Consider the following 22,175-nt stretch of genomic DNA (forward strand, 5'->3'; position numbering starts at 1 on the left):
GAATTCTAAGGGACTGTTACCTTTAAAGAAAAAAAAAATTCCACATACAACATGGCCAAAGAATATCCTGCAATTTATAAGCAGTCACCTACATGCAGCCCCCAGATTTTCTCCTAACCTAAAAAAATATGCATAGTGATTTCAGAGACATGAACTGGCAGAACAAATCATTAACAAAAAATAAATTCTTGTAAATGTAACAGTGAACTATTTCACATTTTATGGTGGAAGACATGTTCTCTGAAAGCAGAATGTTCTTCCAGGTTACAAGTGGGAAAAGGGATCTAGAAATCAGTTTCCCCTTTGCATTAACTCAAGTGAATTTTATTGAGATCCACGAGATGCCTGTTGGGACACCAAAACCACATTTTCTGCATGTTTTCTTAGGTAGAGTATAGTTAATCTTGGACCAGTCCAGAAAGATTTCATGCAGTGTTAGAGGCATGGCATACAAACATCCCAACGACTGATTTATTTTCTTTTATAATTTCCTGAAATGTGTTAATTTAGGCTAATGGGCAAATCAAAACAATTGTTTCATTCAAAATCTGCTAACATGCAAAATACTGCATCCACAAAATTTTATTACTGCTTAGAAATTTCCAGTCCTACCCATAGGATTCCAGCTGAAACTAGGCTTTGACTTGTCCATCACTGAATTAAATAATGTCCATGTTCCAAAATGACTGATTCTCTCACCTATTGTTTTGAAATCTTTTATCTGCCAAGATGCCTCAACTCAGCTATCATCTCATCGTTAACTTCTCAAACATAAATGTATCAAAAAAATGAGGTTAGGGGATCCTCTCAGCCTTAAAAGACACAAGCATTACACTACAAATAACTAAAAAGTTATATCTTCCCCCTCAGCCCCCCCCCTTTTTTTTTTTTAAATAAGTTTGCCAAGTTCTGTATTATACTCGGCAACAAATATCACCAGGCAACTTTAGTTTTTAAGTACTTATTTTTTGGCAATAAAAACATATATCTATGCACATATCAAAAGAATTTTTTAAAAAATAAGGCAGTTACCTCCTAAAGAAAACCCTTCTCCTGCTGTTCTTCCACTTGAGGTATGTGTTCAAATACTTGTTCAGCGTGGGTGGATGTTAAGCTCTGGTTTCATAATCACACAACTGTGCCTTTTTACAACTGCCTCTATTTTTTTTTTTTTAAATTAATTATTCAAGACTTTTTTTCCCCCATTGCACAATCCAAGCTTGTATCTGCACCTGTCTTAACACATAAAGGGCATTAATTATCTCTGTGTCTGCCCAGATTACCTTAAAAATCTTGCTGCTTCAGCATGAGAAATACACAATAGCTGGCTTCCCATGGGAGGATAAACGTTAAAAATCTACAACTGATGACAAAAGAACATGAACTAAGTTCCTATCATTAAACCCATTTCTGAGGGGAAAAACAAAAAGACAAACCAAGACCTTTCATTTTCAGGAAAAAATCTTAAAAAAACAACGTACACCATGAATACCGAAATATTTTTTACAACTGGAAATTAAGTTTCAACCGTGTAGTCTGCTATTAAGGATGTAAAACAGCATGTTTTGAGGGAGAAAGCAACTATCGCAGTCGTTGAAACACAACTTATCAAAGACACCACCTTCCAAACCAGAAAAATCACAAGCGGAGCTGACAAAAAAGGCGCACCACCCCGATTATGTTGCGAGCAGTTTTCCAGCGCCTTGAGCTGGAGACTTTTCGGGCTCAGTTGGCGCAGGCAGAGAGCAAGGAACCCGCTGGGGCCGAAGGGGAGAAGGGCTTCGCCGGTATCCGCTTCACTCGGGTTTTGGACCCGAGACCCGGCTGCCTCCCCTCCCCGAGCCCGCGGCGCCAGGAAACGAGCGGATCCCGGGATCAGGCGGCGGCTCTGCCGCGGATCCTCTGGGGCAGGCGTGGCCGGCCCGGAACTTTCCCCCCTTCGGGAAAGTGAAAGGGAAATTGAGTGCGCACCCTTTGGCCCCCAAAAGAAGTTCAGCAAGAAACGGGGAAGCCCTGCCCCTCCTGCCATCAGGCTGATGGAGCAAACCAAGTAAATGGGGGTGAAATGGAAACAGGTCCCTCACCGGAGCGGTAAAAGAATCCCCTCCCGGCTTTACTCATCACCCCGTCGGGTGCCCTTAAAGAACAGGGATGGGGCCCCGGACCCAGAGAATCGAGTAGAGGAGAGTCAAGGGAAGATCTGTCTGGAGGGTCTCCTGGTTGCACCCCGTCTACCAGACGGGTTACAACCACAACTATAAAGATAAAAAGCAGGGCAGTTGTAGTTGGTGACTTCTTTCTGAGGGGAACTGGAGGCCCTGTATGCCGACCGGACCCATCCCACAGGGAGGTCTGTTGCCTTCCCGGGTGAGGGATATCAGTAGGAGACGCCCTGAGCTAATTCGGCCCTCAGATTATCATCCACTGTTGGTAGTCCAGGCTGGCAGCCATGACATTAATGGAAGAAGTACCAGGGCTATTAAAAAGGATTTCAAGGTGCAGGGTCGATTAGTTAATGGGACAGGAGCACAGGTGGGGTTTGCCTCAGTTCCTGCAGTAGCAGGGATGAATGAGGAGAGGACTAGGAAAACACATTTTATCAATAGGTGGCTAAAGGATTGGTGCCACTGGCAGAATTTTGTTTTTTATGACCATGGGGCAACTTCCATGGTAACCTGTGTCCTCAAGCCAGAGGAGCTTCATCTGTGTAGCAGGGGCAAAAGGACTATAGCCTGTAAGTTGGTGGGGCTGATCAGGAGGGCTTTAAACTAGGTTTGAAGGGGGAGGGGATTGAAACCAGGCTCTCCAGAGATGAGCTTAAGGGTGGAAAGCTCAAGTTAAGAGTGAAGTCAGCAGCCCAGCTGTAGTGCATGTACACCTGGTGAGCCACTTGGATCCTCACAAGTCTATGGGACCAGATGGGATCCACCCCAGGGTGATGAGGGAGCTGGTGGAGGAGCTCTCCAAGCTACTCTCCGTTTACCAACAGTCCTGGCTCACTAGGGAGGTCCCAGGTGATTGGAAGTTGGTGAATGTCACAGCAATCCACAAAAAGGGACAAAAGGAGGAGACTCCAGGCCTGTAAGCCTGACCTCAGTGCCTGGCAGGCTTGTGGAGCAGATCATCCTGGGGGCAATCAGCACCTACAGGAGGGACAGGGGATCAGACCCAGCCAGCACGGGTTTAGGAAGGGCAGGTCCTGTCTGACCAACCTGATCTCCTTTTATGATCAGGTGACCCACCTGGTGGATGAGGGGAAGGCTGTGGATGTGGTCTACCTGGACTTCAGCAAGGCCTCTGACACCATCTCCCACAGCATTCTCCTGAAAAAGCTGTCAGCCCACAGCTTGGACAGGGACACTCTGCGCTGGGTTAGGAACTGCTGGAGGCCCCCAGAGAGTGGTGCTGAATGGTGCTGCATCCAGTTGGTGGCCGCTCACCAGTGGTGTCCCCCAGGGATCAGTGTTGGGCCCAGTTCTGTTTAATATCTTCATTGATAATTTAGATGAGGGGATTGAGTCCACAATTAGCAAATTCACAGATGACACTAAGCTGGGGGGGAGTGTGGATCAGCTGGAAGGCAGGAGGGCTCTGCAGAGGGACCTGGACAGACTGGAGAGTTGGGCTGATTCCAATGGGATGAGGTTCAACACGGCCAAGTGCCGGGTCCTGCACTTCGGCCACAACAACCCCATGGGGAGCTCCAGGCTGGGCACAGAGTGGCTGAGAGCAGCCAGACAGAAAGGGACCTGGGAATCTGGATTGACAGGAAGCTGAACATGAGCCAGCAGTGTGCCCAGGTGGCCAAGAAGGCCACTGGCATCCTGGCCTGGATCAGGAACAGTGTGGCCAGCAGGTCCAGGGAAGGGATTCTGCCCCTGTACTCAGCTCTGGTGAGGCCACACCTTGAGTCCTGTGTCCAGTTCTGGGCCCCTCAGTTCAGGAAGGAGATTGAGGTGCTGGAGCAGGTCCAGAGAAGAGCAAGGAGGCTGTGAAGGGATCCAGCACAAGTCCTGTAAGGAATGACTGAGGGAGCTGGGGCTGTTCAGTCTGGAGAAGAGGAGGCTCAGGGGAGACCTCATCACTCTCTACAAGTCCCTGACAGGAGGTTGGAGCCAGGCTGGGGGTCAGTCTCTTCTCCCAGGCAGGTTTCAGTAAGACAAGAGGGCATGGACTTACACTCTGCCAGGGGAGGTTTAGGTTGGGTATTAGGAAAAAATCCTTACAGAGAGAGTGATCAAGCATTGGAATGGGCTGCCCAGGGAGGTGGTGGATTCTGTGTCCCTGGAGGTTTTTAAGAGGAGACTGTGGCACTCAGGTCTGGTAACCACAGTGGTAGTGGATTAAGGGTTGGACTTGATGATCTCAGAGGTCCTTTCCAACCTGGATGATTCTGTGTGATTCTGTGTGATTCTATGAACACAGGAAAGCAGGCGCCTGACGAGGCAGGGATGCACCCTGCTGCAAGAGGGTTGTCCCGCAGGAAGCAGCGATGTAGGAAACAGCAGTTCCTCCTCTTCCCCTCCCACAGCGCAGCCTCATGCTCCGCTCCGCTCCGCCCCGCCGCGCCGACCCGGAGCAGGAAGTAGGGAATGGCATCACTTGACCCCAACCTGGCACGGAAAAGCTCACGGGGGAATGATGGAGGTGACAGATGCCAGGGAGGGAGCCGGGCGCGGGAGAGGCGGCAATGGGCGCCGCCGTGCTGGGCGGGAAGGGCAGCGGGCAGAGGGCAGCGGCGTTGGGGCCGGGTCGGTGCTCAGTGAGACTCCTGCGGGTGGGCGCTAAGGGCTTCGGGTGCCGGCTGCGTCCCCTCAGCCCCTTGGCGGCGGGAAGCCCCTGCAGCAGGGACGGGCGCCTCGGCTGCGCGTCCCTTTAAAGCAGCCCAAGCCCTGCCTGTCCCGGCTACGGGCGGGGCTGGGAGCTGCCTGGGAGCGGTGGCGGCCGGGCGGTGGGATGGGGCGAGGGGAGAAGGGGGAACACGCCGCTCCGGGAGCGGGGAACGGGACCCGGAGCTGTGGCGTGTGGGGTTGGGGCAAAAGCTGCTCCTGGAACCGCCTCGCTTCTGTTGTTAATGCTATTGGAAGAGAGAACTTTGTCTAAGGCAATGGCCCCCCGTGTTTTTCCTCTGTCTTTCCAGCACAGACCTTAGGTGAAGGGAAATTAGAAGAGAGATGGTTTTGGGGATGGTATTTTGTTTGGCGTTTCTGTGCCTTTATAGCTTACTTGATGCTGTACAAGAGTGACGCTGTCTGGAGAGTTTCTTTGGTACCCTTGACACTCCCGTACTACCAGAATGCACCACTGATTTTTTACATATGTACATTTCATGCCTTGGTTGCCTCTTTATGGATTTCTCATGTTAAATTGTACTGTCTAAGGTTGCTGTAGACAGACTACTCTCATAAAACTAAAAATAAGCCATATTGTTAGAGGCAGCTGGTTAGAAATTTACCAAATCAAACATTTCTGTGAGTAGGCATTTGCTTTTAGGTTTGTTAGCATTTACAGGATTCTTTCAGTGGTACAAGCTAAAGCTTGTACATTTATAATTTACTTTTTAAATCCAACAGTTTAAGATATTTACACTTGGAAGCATCTTAACTAAGCTAGAATTTTGCAGACTCTGCATGGACATCTGTAGTTTCTGTTTTGATAAAGCAAGGATTGCAGTTAGGCTGTCTGGATTTTGACAAATAAGTCACCTACATAGCAAATTTCTTCTATATTAATAGACTGTGGCTTGAGCTTGACTTCAGATGGTAAGCAAGGTCTAGTTTGAGTTCAGACTTTTTTGTCTTTGTCTTGTACACTAATGTTCTTATAGAACATTGATAGAAAGAAAATAGGTTTTCCTTTCTTGTCAGCTTTGTATGTAAGTGTCTCTGAGAGATGCTCCTGTGATGTCAGTTCTTTTATCTTAGTTACTGAGCAATAGCCAGGCTTTTACAGGTTTTACCTATCATGCCTCTCCTCCAGCGATAAAATCTGGTCCATCAGATCACCCTGAACTGGAGAAAGATGATAAAGTGATCCACACTGGAGTAATTCAGTATGGTTATTTTTAGAGTCCTGTGCTATTTAAATCTACTATGCTCCTAGCTCAGTTTAAATGTTTATGACTTTCTGTCTCAATCTAAGAGTGTAACTTGCAGAACTGTACTTTAAGGGAACTTTCAGTAGTGCATCACTGTTGAAATTATTCATTGAAATAAGGAAGTAATGAATCATTGTGGTAGTTATGCCCCAACATGAGCAGTGCATAGTCTGGGAAAGAGCAAAACAAATTTAAAGAAAACAGAGCACACATCTGTCGAGCCTACTAGTATGTAGCATTATATAGAAGCATCTTTTCTAAATTTACAAGTCAGGAAAGGAATGATTAGTGTATAATGAGTTTATAAAGGATAAAAGTGCTTGATTTGAAATTTTTGTCATCCCACAATTATATAAATGTTAAACCAAGAGCATCTCTAACATCTGGTTAAGCCCCGAGTTTTGAGACAGGATGTGATACTTTCACTGTGATGCTGGTGATAGTGATTGTGCAAATTATTGTGGCCTTTCTGTTTTCTGGTGTGTTATGCTGCTGATAATACTTCACTGAGTATATTATAATTAATTTATGAAATACTTTGAATATCCAATCTATTGTGAAATTTCCAGTTAATGTATTAGTACAATATCTAAGTAGTTCATGTAACATAAGCAAAACAAAATGTTGTTTTTCTGACCAGGTTAATGAATGATGCTCAAAATAGATACATTTTTATTTGGTTAATATTGAAGATTTTGTTTTCAATTGTTATTAAAGGGTAAATCAAGTAATTAAATGAATTTGATAGAGTATAAGCTATTCATCAATATAGTATTTGAATTCATTAATTAGACCAGAAATAAGGCCCTTCTATCAGAACTAACATACATCATTACATATTAGGGTAACTTAGTAAAACGAAAATTTATGTTTATAATGCAACTTTGTTTAAGTCAAGCCTCCGTCTGCAACTGAAACAATGTAGTGCTTCTGAATAGCTTGGAGTTGGGACTGAAGGATGAACTCAAGGTGGGTTATTTTAAATTTTTCATTCTCAATTATTTTTTTTTTTTTACTTACAGATGTTTGACAGAATCAAAGCATCTGGTGAAGCTTCTGCGTCTTTGGCACTGGGTGAGAAGTTTAAAGGACATGTTTTTGTTGAAGTTATTCTTTTTTTAATTAACAGTAGCAGTATTAATTCTCCTGGTAGTTTCAAATTTATACTTTCATTATGGAACTTAGACCAAAGACATTACTTATGAATCATCTACAGAGTTTCAATGCAAATGTAGTTTATTTGTCCTATAATATGCTGTTCAAGACATATTGCATTTTATCTCAGTGGTCACAGATACAGCAGTATAAATGTAGATTGCCTGGTCTTGATCCCAGACAAACCAATAGAAAAATTATCTTACCTCAGCTGTGAAAGACTAAAGCTTTTTTTATGAGGCTCCTAGAGGAAATTTGAGGACAAAAGGATCTCACTCTACATGCTTTCTTGAACTTTCTGAACTTTTAATCTTCCTTTAAAATAGTAGTTTTGATAAATGCAGTGCAAGAGAAGTAACTAATTGCAGATAAAACTCTATTGCATCTCTTTGATACTCTGTTTTGATTTGGATGGTTTGTTGTTTTGTTTGTTTTGGGTTTATTTTCTGTAGGAATTAAAAGACATGGTTTTGAAGGCTCTCTGCAACAGGACAGCAATACCAGGTAAGTTAGGTGATCTGACTGGCATCTAGCTTACCACTTACACAGACAAAACCAGGAATAATCTGGTTTTCAGCCTTATTTTGTGTAATGGATGACAGTGATTCATTCTAGATCAAGTCTATGATGTGGGTCCTTTTTATCTTGTACCCAGACACTGTTAAAAACCATGGGGAACATGCATTGTAATGCCCAAAGTTCATGTGTTGATTTCAAGATTTCTGTCTTTGGTCTGTCTTTTTTTAATTTCAACTCACTAAAAATAAGAAGAATGAAAAGATGACTTTGCCTTTTTCTGGAGAGAGAGTTCTCTTCAAATTTCAGCCAAGTGAAATTAATATTTTATTAGCTGTGCCTTCAACCTGTTATCCCTTAGCCTTCATTTAGGAAAAATTTTCTTTAGTGGGATGTCATTAGAATTCTGAAATAAAAATGCTCACCTTGTAAGTTTGTTCTAGATCTTCAGTAAGATAGTATTTAGAACTTCCATGTTAAAAAACTGAATCAAAGAACCCAACATTTCTCTTTTTTTTTTTTTTTTTTCACTTGGTAATATTACCTGCTTCTTTCTCTTTACACACAAGGGGGCAAGAACATCATGGGTCTGGAGTATCCATTGTGCAAAAGAGACGAGGATACTGCAGCTGTTGCCACATACACTACAGTAATCTGGAGCAGGTGAGAAGGCTTCTGCATACTTCAGAGAGTGAGAAGTACCAAAGATTTTTATCAGCTTAGAAAATATCAGTCTCTACACAGAACAACCAATACTGAATGAAAAGGAATAAATTTATGAATTGTACAATGTATTGACTGAGAAGAAGATACCCTTTTTATTTGTTCCTATTAAAAAGATACTGGTGGAGTGGTGTGGCTACTGCAGTCTGCTTTTCTGAGGTGGCAATGTTTATTTCTGTGGCTTTAATTGTGAGATTTCTTTATTGTAAAATATTAGGGTTAATATGTTAGATATCAAGACTGAAGACATTTGATCAACTATTTTCTGTTCTTTAATTGTCAGTCTCCTGTCATTTAGCCTTATAAAACTAGAAAGCAGAAGCCTGTCTTTTATGCATATGAAAATTTGCTTTAATTTGTGTAAATTACAGGATGTTTACTCATACAAAGTTCAAGAATATTTCAATAGTAATACATAGATGCAACTAGAGGATATGTACTAGTTACAAGAGGTTTGTGAGAAGCAGTCAGAGCTGCTTAACTTAGATTCTAACTCAGAAAGATGTTTCAGTACATTTAATATTATTTGAGACTCCCTAAGCATGCTTAAAAATCTAATTGAATCAAGACTTAAAGTAGAAAAGCCTGGAGAGTCTTATTTTTATTCAAATATTTTCCTAACAGCGTTTAACCTGAGTACTAATTTTTTGAACTGAGCCAGTGTTTTAATACCAGTGTTACATTAGTCACCTGTTTTATCTTTCACCAGCATATTTTCAGCTCTCAGCACAGACATTTTACCACTTACTGTAGGAATCGTCTGGGCACCAGTAGCTTGATGGAGCGTTTCCTGAAAGATGTTTTACAGCATCATCCCCACAGATACCATGACAACAGGTACAATATATATAGCTGGCTATTTTTTTTTTAAAGGATATGTTTGTAGAATATATGTGCTAGAGTTCTTCTGTTACAATGCTGAGCAATAAATTTTGCCCGTTTGAGGTGAAACTTTTACTTTGAAGACAGTTCAGAAAGGAGTATATTCAAAGCGGTAATTTTTAGCAAAACTGTCAGAAGTTCCTCACAGTGAAGAACTGTAGTCCCTCTACCTCAGAGACATTTACTTGTGAGTAATTTTTGAAAATTGAATATAGGCTGTTGAGTGAGCTAGAAGCCTAAGAATTTTCTGTAGTTTATCCATACCAAATCCATTCAGTCCTATATTCAATCTTCCAGCAGCATCCAGTTGCCAAGTAGTTCATGTAGTGGTGGAAGAGCTCTGAAGTGAGAAAGTTAAAAGATTATTACTACTAACATTGGCCGTTTAGGTCTAATTTTGAACTGTAAGAATTTGGAAGTTCAAACATGGGTACTCTGTCTCAGAAGAGGTGGACAGGAATGCATGCAGCAGTAGGACACAGTAGTGCAGCTGACAGGAACTGTTTGATTGTCTGATGCATTTGATTACTTTGAATTCATGTGATAGTAGAAATAATCCCCTATTTTAATGGTTCATTATGTCCAGTTTATCCTTTTGGCTTAGTCCAATAAGCCTCAATCTGAACACTGATGAATTCTATCCCCTTTTCTTGGATAACCAGCATTCTATTGTATCATAAAAGATGATACACCTTTGACTGATAAAAATGTTGCTTTTTTGGAGTACACAAGGAATATTGCAGCTTGTGTCATAAAATTTTGTTCATTTTCTTTTAAAGTAATGTGTCGAGCAGGGAGGAGTTGTATATTGCTCTCGGTGAATCAGTGTGGCTTGCTAGGTTCATGCAAAGTCTGTTGTAAGTTTTATCACTTGTTTATCAAAATTTGACTGAATGTCCCTATTGTGTTCCTTTACTTAAATTATTCAGAGGATTCTTTAAGCACTTCCTTGTAATTTGAAAATTTTAATATTGTTCAAAAATATTGGAAGGGGCAGGTGAGTCATAAAACTTAGCTTGAAGTGGAGGGCATTCTCTTTCCACATGCATTACCCGGAATAAAACCAAGATCTGTGGCAGGTATCAACTAAACATCTTTCACAGTAAGGAGGAAAGACAATTTTTCAAGTCAGTTTTTGTTTTGTTATTTCCTTTAACCAAGACAACCATGTCTCCTGTAAGATTCCTTCTTCTGCTATATGGCAGCAATGCCAGCCAACACGTCAGTTTCCTTACTTTCACTTAAATTGTGTTATTGTTACAATATGTAAGCATATATGCTTTTACACCTACTTCACTCCTGCATACACACACTCCCCCCCACAGCTTTTACAGCTATGGGTACATGTGTGTCTTTGCATGTGCTTTTGAATACTGTATAAAATTATAACAGATTTGATAGGCATGGTGGCCTTTATTTTCTAACTTCTGGAAGGGAAACAAGGGTAAACTTTTGCAACCTGTATTTTCAGCATTTAGTGTTTTGTCTCAAGAAAAACCTGGACTCACCCTTACCATAGGTAGTGAGCCTGTAATTACATAATTTTTGGGGTTGTGTGTTGTTAAAACTTACACCATTAATATGACTTTATCTTCTGATAACATCAATTTCCATGCTATTTTGCATAGAAAAGTTGTTCTGTTCATGACTGTGAGTGGCCCTGTAGTTCTCCTCACTTGACCTCAGTAAATAGGGATTTTAGCACTCATGATCCTTAGTACTCAGTGAAGTAATCTGGGAGCTGTTAGTAATTACTTTTGAGAGGCCATGAAGAATGTATGATATTTCAGGAGAACAGGGAAAAAACAAATGTAGTGATTGTCAATTATAAGTAGGGGCAAAGAGAAGATCTGCTTCCAGACTTTGCTTCAAGTACAGTATTTCCCTAAGAACTGAATAACCAAACTGATTAAAAGAATCTAGAAGACAATGAAGGGATGAGTAATGGTTACTGCTGATTTGGTCAAGAAAAAAAGTCACATCAGGCCATCCTGATTTCTTTCTTTGACAGGGTAAGAAGGTCTTTGACAGACCTCATCAATAGAGGAAATTTATCTTGTCATATCTATCATTCCATCTCACAAAAGCCTAGCACAGGCATGTTCATGTATGAGCAAGCCAAGGAAAACATGATTGGAAGTTAAATAATGATGAAATGAATACGTAGCTGGCTGGAAAACTGTTTTCCTAATTGTTAGTGGCTTAGAGAGAGAGCAAACAAAATCTAGTGGTGGATCATGAGCCTTATCATTGAGCCCTCTCTTGAGGTTTGAAGTAGGTTCTCTCAAATATGAATTATTGGGGGATGGGGGTATGTTAGGGAGTTTTATCTCTTTGTTTTGCTTGTGATCCTATGAAGTAAGCTTTTCTGGACTAAATCTTGTTAGCTGTAGTGCAAATATCAGTTTTCAATAAAATTGTTCTTTGAAACATTGGCCAAACCTGTACTATTTTTCAACTGTAAAAATTTTTCAAGCAGAAAATTCTTCTATCTGTCATGTCTGAGTGAAGGGCTGACACACAGCTTTATTCAAATAAGTGCTCTTGAGATAGTTCTTCAGTGTGGAGTACCTAGTTAGAGATATTTACTACAAGTTTGCTTGGTATCAGCTGGCTTTACTAATGACTCATGTCTGCGTCCTTCAAGGACTTATGCACATGTTGATTATTTATTAAGCATTGCTAATTCTGTTTGCTCCTGAGAGATTTTAAACTTTCAATAAATGTGGATGCTATATGCTTATAAGAAAGGAAATTACTGTAGAATAAAATATATTCACAATACTTCTGGTAGCAGATGAATGCACTATAACAGACACAATTGTCTGCTATTTGTGAAAGTCAGCATCTATTTGGGTCTCACAAGGTCTGGTTTTAACTTTCAGATGAAGCATAATATTCTATGTAGAGTTACATTTACTTTTAAAAAAAATACATTGTTTGATTTGCCAAGCTGTTACATATTGAAGCCTTATTATTCCATGTGTCTGTATCTGTCTGTTCTGTGAATTCTGCAGAACATAAACACTTGTATTTGAGGCAGTCCTAAAGACAAAACTGCCAATTACAGAATATATACAAATCTCCTGTTGTCACAGTGAGGCTGGACAATCATAACTTGGCTTCTTATAGAAATGGGTCAGAAGCTGTGGTATGTTTGTGAGAAACAGTAGACGTGGCATTCCTTGTCAAAATGTGTGGAGTCTGTATCAGGCAGCCACATCTTGTAGGGGAAGGAGCATTTTTACTTGATAGTATTTTTTTTTTACTGTGCTGTATTATTATGTTCCATTTTGCTACAAAAGCTCAATATTAATTAATGATAATTTTACCAATGAAATAACCTCTTTATAAGATCACAGCTTCAAACAAAGGAACGATATTTATTTTTTTCTTGCTTTGCTCTCTTTATAAAATGATTTGAATGTACTTTTGGCCATTGTTAATGGGTGGGTTCATAAGTGGATAACAAGCTAATGCCTGAATTGTTCTCTTTAGGTCTGTGGAACATTCACCCCTCCACCGTTTTTTGGAATGGAATATCTATGCTAAAGTAACAGAGATGGTGTCTTGAATTTGTTCCTTAGGTGTGATCCACTCTGGGTTATTGTTCTTTAAAAAAAAAATCTTAAGCATATTTACAATATTTATATAAGGTGTTTTTTTGTTTTTTCTTCCCCTTTAGGCCAAGCTATGATGACATGCCACTCCCCATGACTCAAGAGGCTGTTAAAACTGCTTCCCCATCCTTAGATGAGAGGGAGAAAAAGAACAGAGATGGACAGCAAATTTCCAGCAAAGGCCAGGAGTCTGGGGAAATACTCTCTTCTGCTCCGTGCCTGTCTCATGAGGGCACAAAGAAAGCTTCTACAACACAAGCATGTAAAAAAAAAATAGAAAGGGGCCAGCAAGATGTTATAAGAATATCTCAGCAGCCTACAGGCATTTGTAGCAAAGAGAAATGGGATACCCTGAAAGATGCTCAAACTGCAAATCATAGCCACAAAGGCCAGTTTACAGCTGTAAGCCCTGTACCTCAGCATTTTTCTGTCAGTCCTTTAATCCATAGTTCTGTTAATGCTAAAACAGAAAAAAATGTTAGGAATTTGGCAGCAGCAAGTAGGAGGCCATATAGTGGATGTGATAAAACAGGGACAGAAGTGTGCAACAGTGATGTGTTACTGAAGCCATGCCTGAGTCCTGCTCTGCCACTGAATCACCCAAAACGCCCTTCGGGTTCACATCAGAATCTTACGTGCAGCCACAGCAATTCTGTATCCATTACCTCAGGTCAGTCTCTCTCAAAACAAGGTGGTGTGCAAACTCAGGATGAAACGTGGGTGTCTGATACCCATCTCAGGGATACTGTGGGTATCAGCAGCTCCCTACGTCTTGGGACAACACCACAATTAGCAAGATGCAAAAATATGAAGATGAATAGAAATGATGAAAGTTCAGTGGATGAAACTATTGAAGATGTTATTTTGAAATACTGTCACGGAGCTGCATCTGAAGAAATATATTGCAAAGAAGAGAATAATCCTTGTTTAACTTTTTCATCGCTTCTTAACCATGCTCATTTAGAGGGTTCCGAAATGAGTTTTGACTGTGATGCACCTATTAATTCACAAACAGACTTACCCAAGGCAGCTACAACGGATATAGAATACCTGAAAGAGGTCCAAATAAGTTTGCAAGATAAAGACTATCAAACACAACTCTGTTCTGTTTTAAAAAGTGAGTCAGGAGAGAAAATGGAAGCAGCGAAACAGGATTTCTTAGTTCGTACTGAAGAACCAGTCCTTCCAGCTCTGCCTCATGTGCCTCCTTCTTTTGTGGGAAAGACTTGGTCTCAAATAATGTATGAAGATGATATAAAAATTGAAGAACTTGTGCGTGATTTCAGGGAAGGTCGTTTTCGCTGCTACTTTGACAGTGAATCCTCAGCCAACTGTACGTGGAAGAGAATGAAGAAAAAACCTCAGAATCATGAAAAAAAGAAAAATATTGTTGAGGGCAATAGAACAGAAAGTGCATCAATTAAACCACTGCCAGAATTTAACAATGCTTTAGGTGGTGACTCTGATTTTGGTAACCCATCTTTAGCCTCAGATACACTGTGCAGCCCACAGATTCTCAAAATGCCTCGGAAAAGGACATGGCGCCTGGCTTCAAGATGCCAGGTGGTTAAAGTTAGCCATGGCACCCAGACAAGTCTGTTGAACTACCCTGTAGCAAAAAGAAAGATGTCTAGAAGGGAATCTAATCCAGCTGATCAGAAAGCAAGCATTGTGTGGCCAGAAAATGAAAAAACTCCAAATATGAAAACTAGACTATGTGCCCTTAAACTTCCTGAGTCCTATAGCAAGATTATGAGTCCCGTACAGCCCAAGACAGTGGTGTATGTACTTTCATGCCCAGAGATCAAACCTAAAGGTAAACCTATAGATACTCCCCAAATGAGAAAAAGTCGGAACTCTACAGATAGCAAAGACTCTGTGAGGTACAAATACAAACAGTGTCCTTTTAAGTATTACGACCCACTGACCAATCGAATTCTCAAAACTCCACCAAAGAGTACAACTGGAGAAAAAGTCAAAAAGAACTCTCATGTTCGACAGCTTTTCAAAAGTCTCAGCTTGGATGCAAACAAGAGGAAAGAAGCAGATGCACAAAGAGAAAGCATGCCATCCAAGTCACTTGATTGGTCAGACTTCTGTAGCTCAGCTTCAGCATCTTTCTTAACAGACCCAGGGAAAGGGAATGATGCAGCCTCAAGTCAAAAAGCAGATGGATCTTCCCTTTGCACAGAAAAAACAGATCATCTGGTATCTGGTCACTCTGAGAACTTTTTTAAACACCTGACCATTTCACCTTTGAACTCGCACCAGTCTATGGTAGAAGGAGATTATAGATTAACTCCATTTAGCAGTAAAGTTGTCAAAAATCCTCTAACCTTCCTCAAGAATGAGCGGCTAGAGAGGGAGAATCCAAAGGCAAGATGCAAGAGGAAAGAAGGCACTAATAAAGAATCTTTTTTTTCCAGAAAGGCTGCAGGAGCTATGTCTGTCAGATGTACAAGAAGGAGAGGAAACAGAGTTACCACAGGCAAACAAACATCCAGAACTACAAAACAGCAGAAAGAGGGGAAAAGTAGGAAATGCTGTGCTCGTTCCCAGAAATCATCTGTTTTCTCCATCCGTAGGTGCCAGACAAGGAAAACTACGGTAGGAAAGCACCTTAAGAAAGAAAAGCCTGATGCTAAAAAATTGATGGTGAGGAAAAAACCAAAAAGGACCTTTCTGAACTCAACAGCTGTCACAGGGATTCTTGATAAGAGGCAGAAAGTCACATCAGAATCTTTCCCCAAGGAGCCAGAGGGAGCTTCTAAAGTCAGGAACTGGGAAGTAAGCGGAGATCAGAGTCACCCTGGCACTGTGAACCAACCTTCTACTGTACCATTACTTCAAAAATGTCTTGTTCTACCAGGTGAGAGTTAGGTACCAAAAGAACTTTTTTTTAATTTTTTTTTTTTAATAGCTGTCATTTGGGAAAAGATTGAGGGAAGGAAGTCAGCTGAAACAGTTGAAAACCAGTCTAGTGTGAAAGAAGTGCAACTGTAAACTCAGCTCTTTTTCTTGGAATGTGGAAAGATGATGTATTGCACTGTTCTACTCTATAAAGCTGCAGAAGTTGTGCAGTTGAGTTGAAAAGCACTTGGAATACTATTCAACTAGACTTCACCTACACATCAGAAAAATTAGCTTCAATAGTAACATATTCTTATGGTATTATCAGTGCATAATAGTGCACTATAATAAATTAGAAGCTGTGTTAATTAATTCTCATTTTCCTATTCTCATTTTTCCACATAATTCCAAAATGCAAAAAATGACTTGGTTGTTGTGCTAGAAATTAAATGAAGATACGTTAATCTGGGCTGAATTCTATGTATTTTGTGTTTGTGTACATGCACCCCTCTTTAAACATGTAATACATTCTTGCCTAAGCAGTGGCATTAAAATTAATACAGTATGAGACAATTCAGAGAAATTAATCACTTTCTTGAAATTAAATATAATTGTACATGTTTTTATATTGACATTTTCCCTAAAGCTATATATAAAGCTTTGGAGAAGAAGTCACCTTGGGTTCTCATCAAGCAATAATGGACCATGCTGGGAAGGAAACATGTCTCTCCAGGGCACTGTTCAAATGAGGGTGGCTAAAGTGAAATCTCCACTTCTGAAGTAAATACAGGGTTTAGGGTTTGGGTTGTTTGTTTTTAAAATAGCTTTTTGATTGAGTTTATAAAAATATTTCACAATCCTTAGTGGAGTGATGGAAAAGTTACAGTAGAAACAAATAACAGAGTTATTCTAGAATTTTAACCTTAAATTTGAGTTTCTGTGCTTTCTCTATTTTAATTTGGTGTATTGGTGGTTACATTTTTATGTACCATATTTTCAACATTCTTTATAAATTTTAAGTAAAATATTTTAATAAACCTAAAGGAGCATCCATGTAAATGTATTGGAGTTCAAATATAAATTTAAACAGATATATGAGTATTTAAAATATCTTGTTGAATTAAAATTATATTCAATAATGGTTAATATTTTGCCACTGCTGCTCTAACTACTGTGATTTAATGGCAAAAAAATACTGTAGTGTTTTGATATTTATTAGTTATAATGATGACAGCTTATTTAGGAGACACAAATCCCAGTCTTGCAGATGTTTCTGTGCTTTAGAAATGCAAGATTAATTGTTCATTTCTATTAAGTTAAGCATATGGTTAAACATCATCATGGTCAGGGTTCTGGTCTGTGAATCTGCAATTTGGTATTTTATATGATCTTAATTTAAAGGTCTTGGCAAATTCTATAGTTGTACAATACATCTTACAGAATGCAAGATAAACATAGAAGAGACCAGACTCCTCTCTTTGCCATTGAACATACCTGTGCATTTTCTTCTGGAAAATAAATAAAAAATTGAGTAATTTTCTGAAGTGTCAAGGATCACTGGTTTGGACTGCGATAAAGGTGGACCTTGAGCTGTTTTACTCTAATATCTGTATCCGAATGAAATAGAAAAGCTGCCAACATGAACTACTTGTTGAAGAAATATTTTTGGGATTTTTTTCAGTATACATGCATATTTGCCAGGATAAGTAAAAGATGTACGTGTACTTAAGCCAGCTGGAAACTAAGCACCTTTACAAGTCAAACATGACCTGATAGAGTTCTGATTTTTTTTTTTAAATTATTTTTTAAATGAAAGTTGATTTATATGGATAAATTTTCCTATGGTTGTCAGTAGCTACAGAATTTTATGACTGTTGCAAGTCATTGCAAAATGAAGGGTTATGAGTTCTTCTAGACCTCTTAACTAATTGTGCCTGCATAATTTAATATTTTATCTAATATAAAAATGATTTTTTTAAAGCAAAGTTTTAAAGGAATGGTTTTTATAGAAAGGCTGATTTTTAGGTAGAGCAAAAGAAGATTTTTTAGATAGTTTTTTTTTTAAAGTAAAGCTTTAAAGAATGTTTTCCTATCTAAATTTTTCCATCTGATTTTTCACAATATTGTACACATGAAGAGCATTGTTTTGTGTGTGAATAAGGTTTAAGATCACTAGTGCATATTTTTTTTACAGCCAAAAATACTGTTCTCCATACTCATTCATTGCAAGCTTGTGTTTCTCCAGTACACTCTTCCTTGAAGTCTTCAGTAATAAAAATACCTTCAGGACTATAGAACAATTAATATTTTTAGTCTGTAATGTCTCTCTCTTTTTTTTTTTTTTTTTTTTTTTTTTTTTTTTTTGGTGGTGGTGGTAAACTATAGATCCCCTTGCCAGGGTCTTTTTTTAAAAAAGAAAAATATATTTAAATAAAAATGAAAGTAGCTATATATTTCCTTAAAATGAAATGTAATGATTTTTTAAAAAAATAAGACTTGTACCTCAAGTCTGAAAACGTTTCTGTGTTTGACAGTGTCAAAAGTAAGAATTACTGTAAGCTTGGATGTTATTCTCTACCTCAGAACTGTTTTGAAACCTCTTCTATGCATGCTTAGTGACTACTAGGAAGAGGAGGGGAGATTGAGATATGAGAAATAAATACAGAAATTTATTTGGAAAAGAGAATTGATAAAAATGGAAAAAAAAATTGCAGAAGCACTCAATACGAGGTGCAAGTATATTTCCAGAGCCTTCAAGAATTAGTCAAACATTTTTCTATCAGATAAATTATATCCATTCTGCTCCCATTACTGAATTGGCTGAAACTTCAAAACATGATGGTATCTGCACCAGTGGAAAACTTGAAAGCTGAAATACTTGCTCACTGAAATTGTCGGTGTTTGGTTTTTTGTGAAGTTGGTGGAAAAAGATGTTTGTCAGTATGGCTGCATCTCTTAATCTAGAGATGCAAGCAAAGGTAATTGTATTAAAGAGAAATGAAGTCACACTATTTGAATCTAACTGGCTGCAGTTTGCAGGATATTTTATATCTTTGTGTCTATATATTATCTGTATAAGAAGTTATTTCATCAATGCAGATGTAATTTTTCTTTTAAAATTCATACTTATGTTTGTTATAAATGGCATTATTTTAAATTAAAAATATGAATTTCATGATACAGAACTTAAAAATTCACAAAGTACTCATTCAGCCTTTTAAAACAATCTTATTACAAGCAACTTGATTTTTATTCTTTATTTGCATTGTGAACCTTGAGTGTGACCCAGACTGTACCAAATACAAACCAAACATAGAACAGCAAATCCCCAAGTCTTTAAGTATCTGATACACCTAGTAGTTCTTCAGTTCCTTCTCTGATAGGTTTTTTTGCTTTCTAGTTCTTTCTGGCAAGTTTGCATCTTGTGTTATTATAGTACGAAAGTGGTCCTCTGGGACTTGGATAAAATGAAGTATTTAGTTATATTTATAATGAGGCTATGATTTAATCTGAAGTTGTGTTTAAGTTTCATGATAAATTTGTGCCCAAATGAGACCACCTGTTTTTGTAGTTTCATGTTCTGGTATTTGGCAGTGTATTCTGCAGTGCTCTTATGTGATGCTGTAGTTTTTTACTTGCTTCTCTGTCTCTTGCTGTCTGTGCTCATTTAGACACAATGTGGCTTTGTCAGAGTACAGTGATATTACAAGCTTGTCCAGTGCTATTGCTGGATGTTCTTTTTATCTTCAGCTCATTTAACTTCAGTTTTATTGCTTCCATGCCTTTCATCTGTCATGCATCTGGATTTCTTTTAATGTTGTGAAGAGCTAAATTATGAGACAGGATCTTTTGTTTGGAAGTGAATCAGTGACAGGCAATACAAGTGAATGGTGTCTGGTTCTGAAGTGCAGAGGACAAACTGGTAAATGTGCCTGGGTGTCTACTGACTTCACCAAGTACTACAAAACAGGAGTAGGATGATGATTCTTGTTTTCTTTAGCTATCTTCCTTTCTCTTTTCCCCTAGGGCAACTCTGCTTGAGAATGGAGTAATCTGAATTCATACTTACTTTGAAATAGATATGTTTCAACTGTTGATGTTTTGGGAACGCAAAAGTAAAATGTATCTCACTTGCTAATGCAATTTAAATCCCAGATTTTTTTTTTGTCTTTAATGATTTATATGCTATGAGTTATAGCATTCCTGATAATCTCTTCAATGAAACTTTGTAGTAGCGTAGGGTTGAGCATGCACAGGAGCAAAGGTTTTGTTCCTTGCTTGCTAATGTTTTGCCATTACAGATGTATTCTTTCAGCAGAACAAATCTTGTTTTAATAAAATAAAGACTGAATGTGTGGTTTTGGAGTTTATTTATTCTTAAAGTAGAGTTTCTCTTGAAATTATTATTCAAATTATTTGCTATAATGTTATGTGGAAAGACTGACACAGAATGCTAGGGAAGAAGCTACTACTTTCAAAAAGGCCAATCATAATTTAAGCTTCTGTGCACAATTTCAGAACTGACCCAGTCAGGTCTTCTGTTGACTTCACTGAAACCAAGATTCATCTTGTCCCGTGGCAGCTGAAGCAAATGCATCCTAGGATGGCATCAAAAAAGCACCAGATGTATTTGAGAAGTCTAATTGCATGCTAGCAGCAGTAAATAAAGAAGCACTAACCACATGGCAAGCCAGATCCCTGCAGAACTTAGTTTTTTTCAGAATGTGCACTTACTTCAAGCCTCTGCCCTCATTGATTATCATAATGCCAAGTATCTTTCTGCTTTATGCAAAATGGGTTGGCTTCTCTGTAATCAAATCAATCCTAATGATGATTTTACATTGCATGCAAAACTGTCTTCAAAGCTGTGTGCAAAAACACCTGAGTTTTTTTCTGGTAAATTGAATACTGGGATACCTTGAACAATAGAATGCTCTGCATAGAATACCCTGTTCCTTAAATTTAGTAATAGTTAGCTTTTTGTGTCTGTTTAACCAAGCATGATCTTTTGCAAGGGCAATTCACACAGATGTGTCAGTTTGAACCAATAAACAGCTGAAAGGCACAAGCATATTGTTTGCTGAGGCTTCAATACATCTTAAAATGTCAGGACATGCTTTACAGTTTTCAACCCCTATTTGCAGGTAGCCATGTATTATGTAGTTGGCTGAATGAAGTTACTACTGTGCTGTCAGTCATTAAAGACACAACATATTGTTCAACCATCTAAATATTTAGTTACAAAGTATAACCAAATTTTAAGTCTGGTGGTTGCATCTTTCATGGGAAAATTAAGCAATTAATATGCTTATAGAGTGTTAAGTACAATGGGGGTCCAGATGAAGCTGGAATATTGGAGAGTTATGATGAAATTATTAGCATGGGTTTAGTTGACTTTGGGTTAATTTATTAGTGGTTTAATGCACAAAAATAGTCTGTTTCTGTAGTCCTGGAAATCAGAATTATCTTCTTGAAGTGCAGAAGCGTTGCTCCCTATTCTTCCCTATCCCCCCAAAGGGAAGATAAAAGGGGAATAGAGACCAGAGACTTTAATTGGAAACTGAAAACAAACATATATATACATATATATATAAGATTAAATATATATTTTTTGAAAACAAACAAACAAACAAAAATTTATGTAATATCTATACACAACCAGATATGGGCTCTGATGAGCATGTGGCAGCACAGCCAGCAGTGAGTGGAAAGAAAAGAGGAGCTGCTGACTTTCTCATCTTTTATAGAGTATGGCAGGAAATGTGAGGGAATAGACCCCTCCCTTTGCGTTCTGCCCTGCTCAGAGCCCAAAAGCCCCCTCTAGTTCCTCCTGTTCAAACCATGACAACAGCCTCTGGAGAAGGGGGCTGGCAACTTCTGAGAACTACAAAGACAACTAATGAAGCTATGCAGGAGGAAAATTAGAAGGGTCAAAGCTCAAGTGCAACTCGTTCTCAGTGGTTAAAGACATGAAATGGTTTTTTCAGTATATAAATAGAAAAAAAGATTAGGAGAAATGTGGGTTCCTCTGATAAATGAGGTGGGCACCCCAGTAGCACAAGACACAAAGATTAGAGGTTCTCTGATGAGAAAAAATTAATTTAGGATTAATTCTCTCCCAGGACCAGAAAGTAGTGGGGTGTAAAATGGAAACTGAGGAGAAGGAAGAACTTTCATCACAGTAACCACTGCGTTGGTCCTTGTCCCCCTGACTTTACACCTGGAAGCATTGATTTAACAGTCTCTTATCTCAAGGGGCTATGGGCTTTGTGTTGGGTGCCACTGAGTTGGGATGATTTTTTACTGGAAATTAGATCTCATCTGTAATAACC

At 39.1% G+C, this 22,175-nt stretch overlaps 2 protein-coding genes across 3 annotated transcripts in view; one reads left to right on the top strand and one right to left on the bottom strand.

Annotated features, from left to right (window-relative positions):
* Positions 1–22,175, bottom strand: part of CMKLR2 (chemerin chemokine-like receptor 2) — a 116,040-nt gene that overhangs the window by 14,799 nt on the left and 79,066 nt on the right. The window lies entirely within an intron of this gene.
* On the top strand, positions 4,546–20,213 carry ZDBF2 (zinc finger DBF-type containing 2). 2 transcript variants are annotated; one of them, XM_071747026.1, is made up of 7 exons: positions 4,546–4,647; positions 7,120–7,171; positions 7,705–7,756; positions 8,338–8,431; positions 9,201–9,328; positions 13,059–15,780; positions 15,914–20,213. In XM_071747026.1, exons 1-7 carry the CDS (start codon positions 4,639–4,641, stop codon positions 15,977–15,979), a joined length of 3,123 nt encoding a protein of 1,040 aa, XP_071603127.1. In that variant the 5' UTR covers positions 4,546–4,638; the 3' UTR covers positions 15,980–20,213. The 2 variants fall into 2 exon arrangements, with proteins under 2 accessions (XP_071603127.1, XP_071603126.1); XM_071747025.1 differs by having other exon boundaries at positions 13,059–20,213.

The sequence above is a fragment of the Heliangelus exortis genome, chromosome 6, assembly GCF_036169615.1.
Source record: "Heliangelus exortis chromosome 6, bHelExo1.hap1, whole genome shotgun sequence".
NCBI lineage: Eukaryota > Metazoa > Chordata > Aves > Apodiformes > Trochilidae > Heliangelus > Heliangelus exortis.

Bases quoted from the DNA above. Each gene is read 5' to 3' on its own strand.
- ZDBF2 (XM_071747025.1), top strand. The intron at 7,757-8,337 runs GTAAGTTAGGTG...TTTACACACAAG, and splicing joins CAACAGGACAGCAATACCAG to GGGGCAAGAACATCATGGGT. The intron at 9,329-13,058 runs GTACAATATATA...CTTCCCCTTTAG, and splicing joins CACAGATACCATGACAACAG to GCCAAGCTATGATGACATGC.